This window comes from Homarus americanus, unplaced genomic scaffold, assembly GCF_018991925.1.
Source record: "Homarus americanus isolate GMGI-L3 unplaced genomic scaffold, GMGI_Hamer_2.0 scaffold14467, whole genome shotgun sequence".
NCBI classification, from domain to species: domain Eukaryota; kingdom Metazoa; phylum Arthropoda; class Malacostraca; order Decapoda; family Nephropidae; genus Homarus; species Homarus americanus.
In genome coordinates, this window is record NW_024733734.1 from 6,057,400 (window position 1) to 6,065,507 (window position 8,108).

General features: G+C 36.9%; 1 protein-coding gene across 3 annotated transcripts in view; it reads right to left on the minus strand.

Annotated features, from left to right (window-relative positions):
• The window catches only part of LOC121869954 (AP-4 complex subunit mu-1-like), a 46,734-nt gene that overhangs the window by 9,201 nt on the left and 29,425 nt on the right, over positions 1 to 8,108 (minus strand). For all 3 annotated transcript variants that reach the window (XM_042371561.1, XM_042371560.1, XM_042371562.1), the window contains 2 exons: positions 2,910 to 3,072; positions 1,813 to 2,011 (listed from right to left, as the gene is read on the minus strand). In XM_042371561.1, the coding sequence (XP_042227495.1) occupies positions 1,813 to 2,011; positions 2,910 to 3,072 (362 nt within the window). The remainder of the gene's footprint in view (positions 1 to 1,812; positions 2,012 to 2,909; positions 3,073 to 8,108) is intronic.

Here is an 8,108-nt window from a genome sequence, read left to right on the forward strand (position 1 = left end):
GAGGCTTGCAGGGCCTCTTTGTCAAACCCCTCAAAGTCCATATCCTCACTATCACTGACTTGGGCTGGCTGTGGTGGGTGGCGGGTGAAGAACTCGGTAATGTTTTGTTGACTGGGCGACCTTGTGCGCACCCTGCCCGCGCCGCTTCCCGCGTAAATGATGGAAAATACCGCGTAAATAAAAATTGTCGGTCTGGCAAGGTGCCGTGTAAATGACCAAACGCGTAAACGAAATCCGCGTAAATCAAGACTATACTCACTGTATACTATAAAATTATATAATACTGTACAGTATACAGCACAGTATTTTCTTTATTTCTAAGCCAGATTACAGTATTGTGATGATGCACAATTGAGGCACAGAATCCCCAATTTTTCCAATTTCCCTCCCCAAATTTTCTCGGCGAGTTGAAGATCGCCAAATTGAAAATTGATGATCGCTAAAAATTTTAAATCGCGAAACCGAAATACAGTGAGTTCTGCTATAACGCGTGTTTTGATAACGCGAATTTGCTCTAACGCGATTTATGAATTCGGAACAATATTTGTATAACGCGATCGCTTGTTTGCTATAACGCGATTTTTGCTTACTATTTCTCCAATTTTGTGGTATTAACTGTGAATATGGTAAAGAAGAATATCTCCAAAAAGCATTCTGATGATAGAATTCCCGGTGATTATCGTAAAAGAAAGGATATAACACTTGAAGAGAAGCTTGATGTTATCAACCTCAAAATCACCCTTCTCCCCATCAAGTTACATTCATATTTTTTCAAGGTAAAGTGTTAAATTTACTGTATGATTTCATTATTAGATATGAATGTAACATTTATTTAGACTGTGCTATCCTTTGTGTTAGGCTAACTACTAAATTTTTTCGATTTCGAGTAATCTGCACCTAACCCTATTTTCTCCATAAGCCCTGTTATTTCTATTACGCGATTTTCTATAACACGATATTTTACAAGAACACAATTATCGCGTTATAGCAGAACTACCTGTATTGCTAAGTACACGATTGTTAAAAGAGGGATACCTGTACTACTGTAATTGATATTACAGTGCCCATATTTGAATTTAAACTTGATTAGTTTAAAGATAAGAATAACTTCGCATTGGATAACTTTTTATCGTGTCAAGAACACCCTAGTTTATTCAAAACTGTGAACAAAATGTAGCTCCACCACTGCTGGAACAATATTGCTTTCTTGCCACATTCCTGGCTTCAGCTTATGGCCTCTATGTCCTGGACAACAAAAAAGTGTTGGAGAAGTAGAATAGAACAGGAAAGTCAACAAATTAAAAAAAAAAGTATAAGTTCCTTTTCAGTGAAGGGGACATAATTATTATGTTTTTATTGGTCAGCTTCTACACATATATTTGTGATGTACCCAAATTTACTAAAAATTGCAATTCATTCAGAAAAATATTTGCATGATACATTTTCAATATGCCCTCACATTAAATAACTTATTCCCAAATACTCAAGTTGTAAACAAAGCACAATTTGTCTTCTATAGGCCTTAAATAACTGTTAATATAGTTTAAATCTCTTGAAATACAGTATTATTCATTTAAATTTGTGTTTAGTGAAGTACTGTATTGGATGTTGGCAAAGTTTACACATTTTTCCCCATTGATTCTAACGCCAGAAATTGCTGGTAAATTTTCCGTTAACACAAATTTTTCTTCCGTAACTAGAGCCACGTTCCACACTTTTTTAATTCCATTAATGTAAATTTCCATAGCTTTACTGTACAGAAAAAAAGTATTAAATATTAAGAGAGGAGGAGGATCTTTTAAAAGCCATTACCTTGGGGTGAGAGAGTGAGAAGAAGCAGTGATAGTGAAGGGCAGTAGATGGGGGTGGTCAGGGGACAGGGTGTATCGAACGATATTCATTTCTTGTCCTGGCAGGGTCATCACACTCAACTGCCGTCCACCATCCCCGCTGCCCACATCTACACCACTACCAAATTCTACCTCAGACATTCGTGTTCCAGTGTTAAAACCTACAAATTATAATAGTCCATTAATATTCTAATTTTTCTTTTGTACTAAAGTTAAATAATAAATGATTAGGTTACAATGAATACTTATCTACGTAACTCTAAACACAACAATATATGCATCAGGGTGGATGTCTTCAACATCATCCCTTCTTAAATGTTTACTTAAGGGTCATAATTTTTTTCATAAACTCTATTTCCTATTATCAAGCTTCTCTCAGTGACACTTTTCAATTCCTCTGTAATTCCACAATTCATACCTGGCACTCCATATTTACTTAAAAATCCTTTTCTCTTTTTTGTTCATCCACTCTCACATTATCTCCTTTTTCCTCCTTTTGAAGCTTGCAATGCAATAATTATGGTATTCCAAAAGTCTCTTTCTTTTATCATTTCCTGGGGCATTAACAGTCACAATAACCCATTTCTCATACCCTAATTCTAACATGAGCCAAAATTTCCTGCGACTGACCCAAGCATTCAATTGTGTAATAGCACATTTTATGACTCATCAAAACTGCATCAACTTTAGTTCTACCTAACCTAACTTTACCCTTTCAAATATTCATGATCTTTACTCCTTAAATGTCTCCAGTAATATCTATGCCCTTCAATTTTGTTTTGTTCAAAGCCAGGACACCCAGGTACCATTCATTCATCAAATCTGAACTTCAATCACTCCTACTCAGGTCTTCTTTGCTCTAATTTCTTTATGGTAACAAAAATACGTTTTTTTTCACCAAAAAACAACAAGCAGTGATGTCTGTAATCTTTTCAAAAAGGGTGTTTTGTAAATACTGTAGAACTCAAGTCCTACTTCATTATTAAACATGAATTACAAGTTAAAGAAATGGGACATCGTACTGCAATAAAGATATCTACATTTTTCTATAGTTCTCACCTTCTTGTGATGTAGTCAAGAGTTGTGTGTTGAGGGTTAGAGTGAGATTTGGGTTGCCTGGTAAGAAACAGCGGGCCAGAATGGAGCCTGTAACCTCTGCCCGAATCACAGTACCCCCTGATGCTACGGATGCCCACACTTTCTCCACCACATCCACATACAACTGTAATTCAAATGTTTGATGGAGAAATTACAATAAGAAATGAGATTAATGGACAAGCAAGATAGAAGAATTGCAAAAGTTTCAGGATATCTGGGTAACATGTTAACCAAGAACAGAAAAGTATTTTGAAATATATGTAGACTGTCAGACCTGACAGTACAGTAATCAGCAGCACCATTTAGCTGCCATTTGCCATGCTTGCAGGGGTTTGCCGTGATTACCTGATGTTATAATGTCCTGGTTGTCATCAGGAATATTTGAAAAAAGCTGAATGGGTATACAAAAATAATGTGAGCCCATAGATATGGTGAAGGCAGTTGTAAGTACGCATAGAGCGAAATATTTAACCACACCCTTATGCATAACTATTATATAAACTTACTAGTGTACTAGAAAAGAAAGGAAGTCTTATAGAATAAGAAATTCTCCTCTGAATAAAAATATTGTATCTTTAATCTTAACTTTTAAACTCCATAATACAAATCTGCAGCTATCTCTGTTGTGCAGAAAAAAAATTGTCTTTGTACTTAAAAATTTACTTTATTTACTTGTTAATATGCATGCATTACAAAAGGAAAAAAAAATATTGTACTGTATAAAATGAGTACAGGTACCAGTACTTTTATTTTTAGAAGGGCTGGCAGACTCATAATGTTGCTTCCATGAGCTCTCCAGGAAGCTTACTGCACTTTATAATAATGTTCCGTGATAAGTATTACAGTACAGTGGTCCCTCGGTTAACGAGCACAATTCGTTCCAGAAAGTTGCTCAATGGGTTCTTGGGTAATTGGTTCCAGCTCACCGAAAATTACATACAAACTAAAAATAAATGCAGTAAAGTACACTTACTTTGAGGTGTGCATGTAGAAGGCTCCTGGTTGATGATGATGATGATGGGAATTAGAATGGGGGTGGTGGAGAAAGGAGAAGAGAAGGTAGTGGGGTGGAAGAGAAGTCACCCCATGCCGCCATTTCACCCATAAAATTTTCGTTCACTTGGTGTAATTCAAGATTATTTTCTTTAAATCAACACTGCACTATATATTATCAATATGTAAAATATATTTCAAAATGACCAATAATTTGACTGGAAACACAGAAAAAAAGCATTTATGTTGAAGAGTCTCAAACAAGATGTTCCTTCCTCTGAACTGGTAAACAAACTGACGCCAAGCTTGGTGTGTTGAGTGGCTGTTTGGCGCGCAAAAAATAGTTTCCTGTGCTTCAATTATGTTCAATAATTGTTAAAATGACTAAATAAATTTTTACAAAAACTTTTAAAATTAGTGAATAGTACAACCTTCTTGATATTTACTAAAATGGTAAGGAATTTATGCCCTAGAACCGATTACTGTATTGGCGGACTAATACTACAGCTGGTGGGCAGCCAAATGCAGGCGAAAACATATTGGGAAAAATTCATAAGGAATTCGTTAACCGAGGGTTTGCTTGTTAACCGAAGTGAAGAATCTTATGGAAGGTAATTCGTTAATCGAAATTTCTTTAACCGAGTCGCTCGTTAACCGAGGGATCACTGTATACAAAATTACTGAAATCCAGTTTTCAGTAGTTATAAGTGTTTATTTACATGCAAACTCTTATGGACATTGAGAGAGAATATATTTCTCCCAAAATATTCATGTAAAGTTACACTTTTCATCACTCTTAAAAAAATAAATAAATAAATAAAAAATAAATAAATAAATAAATAAAAAATAAATAAATAAAATATACACAGTTCATTATTTATGCTCTGACCGCATTTTAGTATTTTTTATATTTTTGGTATGAAACTCCCTAAAACTTTCCCCAACACAGTGGGACAATGGGATATTAAATTTTTTTTTTTTTTTGTGTAAGGTATGTGGGGCTCTTATGGTTGGTAACTCCACTGCTAGAGGTACACAGACATGTGCATTACATGACGTTAAACAAAACATTGACTGAATAGGGAAGGAGATATTTGCTCAGAGGTGCCCAGCTGATTACAGTGCATTAACCAAAGTGACATCAAGCCACTCGGAGTTTAATTTGTGGTGGAAAAACCGAAAATGTTTATTGGTGCAGATCGGATAGAAGTGAAGCATGCAACGTCCATAAATGCAGACAGCAGTTTAAAGAGTTAATGGTAATGCACTTTCATTCATCCCTCTTTAGTTTAGTCCCTCCTTGAAACAAAAGCTCCCCAGTTATGTCTGGGAACAGGAGGGTTGAAACAGAGTTGTGTTCATGTTTAACCCATAACTGGTCATTGATGTTCAAGTGCGTGATGTTACTCTCTCTGGTCATTCACGTACTAGAACGTTTTTCAAATATACTTTTCCTGTGCCTTTGAAAATGAGCCTAACTACCATAATTTGTTGGCTGGTGGTGTCTGGCACCTTGTGTAAATGTTTCCCGCCACTCGCCTTGAGAACACCACCCCTCCCCCACCCGGTGGCCCCAGCCTCCAGTCTCAATAGCCATGGCACGTGAAGGCAAACCGGTCACTCAGTCAGGATAAGATATACTCTGAATTATTTGATAGGGGTGAAGATAAACATAGTATTGACAAAGGCATATATTGATAGTGATATTGAAGGTAATGATAGTGACCTGGACTGTGTGTGTAAGGGGTTTATATTCCAGTACAGTCGGCCCTTAACATACACGGGTTTATAATACACGGATTTGCAAATACGCGGATTGCCCCGCCGGAGGAATATTCTGTACATTGAAGTAATTGAAGTACATTCAACTCGTGCGCGGCACCGAACACGGGACACCGCCCGCTCCCGCAACCTCTCACACACACACATTGCTCTCCCTCACTCAGTCAGTCTCGCTGTAACCACGCTTATGTTGACATCAGCATTGTAGTTGCAAAAATATTACATTTCCGTGAATGTATTATATCAAGCACAGTATGAATAGAATATCACTAATATAAGAGTATTTTAACCGAAAACTACTGAAAAAACGAGTAACAAATCTTGAACATCGGAAGGTTAGGTAAAGTCTTTTGTTTTCATGTAGTTTATCCTAATTTACATTGAAATGCATTACATTTCAGCAAAACTACTATTTATTTCTGAGAATATGGAAATGTAATATTTTGCTGAAATGACGTACGTATTACAGTGGAAAGTGACGAAAGCAATGACTCGCTTTCTTTCGTTCAAAAGATGTTACCGTAATCGCTTTTCGAATGGTTTTCAGTTAAAAAACTGTTGTATTACAATAATATTCTATCCTAATTCACTTGTGATGCAACAGTTTTTTTAACTGAAAACCATTCGAAAAGCGATTACGGTAACATCTTTTGAACGAAAGAAAGCGAAAGTCATTGTTTTCGTCACTTTCCACTGTAATACGTACGTCATTTCAGCAAAAATATTACATTTCCGTGAATGTAGTATATCAAGCACAGTATGAATATAATATCATTGTAATATAACAGTATTTTAACCGAAAACTATTAAAAAAACGAGTAACATCTCTTGAACATTGGAAGGTTAGGTAAAGTCTTTTGTTTTCGTCATGTATTTTATCCTATTTTACATTGAAATACATCACGTTTCAGCAAAACTACTATTTATTTCTGAGAATATATTCATTCAGGCACAGTTTAGGTAAAATATACATGTGCTGTAACATTTTTTTAATTGAAAACGATTCGAAAAACACGTACCCTCTAGCCCTGTTCAAGGAGAAGACTGGGAGGAGCTGTTTGGTGCTTAAGACGATGACAAGGAAAATGATTTTGATGGATTTTAATGAAAATATTCAGAAAGACCCTGGCACTGTCAAGGAAAGTGGCTGCTGAAGGCTTCCGGGACATGGCAGAGGACGAAATTAGGGAGCTAATTGAAGAGCACGACACTGAGCTGACCGAGGAGGATCTACAGGAGTTAGTAGACTCAGGCAAGGAAGAGGAAGCGAAAGGGAAAGAGGATGAGGAAGAGCATCAAGAAATAACGTTGGAGAAGTTGGGGGAGATGACCAGGAATATTGAGGCACTGAAAAACCTGGCCTATAGTATGGACCCCTCCGTGGTGCGTGCCCTGAAATTCATGCGAGGGATGGATGGCGTTTTCGCTCCATACAAAAACATCATGGAAGAAATGAAAGAAAGAGACGACAACTCCCCATCACCATGTTCTTTGATCACCGAAGGAGAGATTTAACACCATCAATCACTGGCGGCAGTGAGGAAGCAGCTGAATCCACCGTCGCCCCCACTTCATCACCCGTTATGGAATTGAGTGACAATGAGCCCGATGACCCCCGTCCTGTCGCCGAGGATAGGTACTGTACAGTAAATTGAAATTTTTATCTCTTTTTTTTAAATAGCTTTTCTTGCCATGTTTATTGTTTGTAAAAATGCACAGCACAGTACAGTTCAGTACTGTACATAGGAAGTGGAGGTGCAGTTATTCACAAAACATTTGTGTTCGTTGTCGGCAGTAGTGACGGGGAGGAAGCAGAGGGGGTGGAGGAGGCAGAGGAGGTGGAGGAAGTGGAGGAGGTAGAGAAGGGAGCGGAGGGAGCGAGTTGGGAGGAGTGGTGACCTTGGAAGCGGGAGCAGGGACAGGTGGAGATGCCAGCCAGTACATTACGGGTGTATTAATTGTTTTTATAGCTATTTTTGCATTTTAATATTAAATATTGTACATTACGTTTCAACAAAACTACCATTTATTTTTAAGAACATGGAAATGAAATATTTTTGCTGAAACGATGTACGTATTACAGTGGAAAGTGGGATAAAATTGTGACGAAAGCAATGACTTTCTCTTTCTTTCGTTCAAAAGATGTTACCGTAATCGCTTTTCGAATGGTTTTCAGTTGTGGGATTATAAGGCTAATGATAGGATAGAATATTATTGTAATACAGTACGAGTACAACAGTTTTTTAACTGAAAACCATTCGAAAAGCGATTACGGTAAAATCTTTTGAATAACGAAAGAAAGCGAAAGTCATTGTTTTCGTCTTTCCACTGTAATATGTACGTCATTCCAGCAAAAATATTATATTTCCATATTTATTTCTGAGA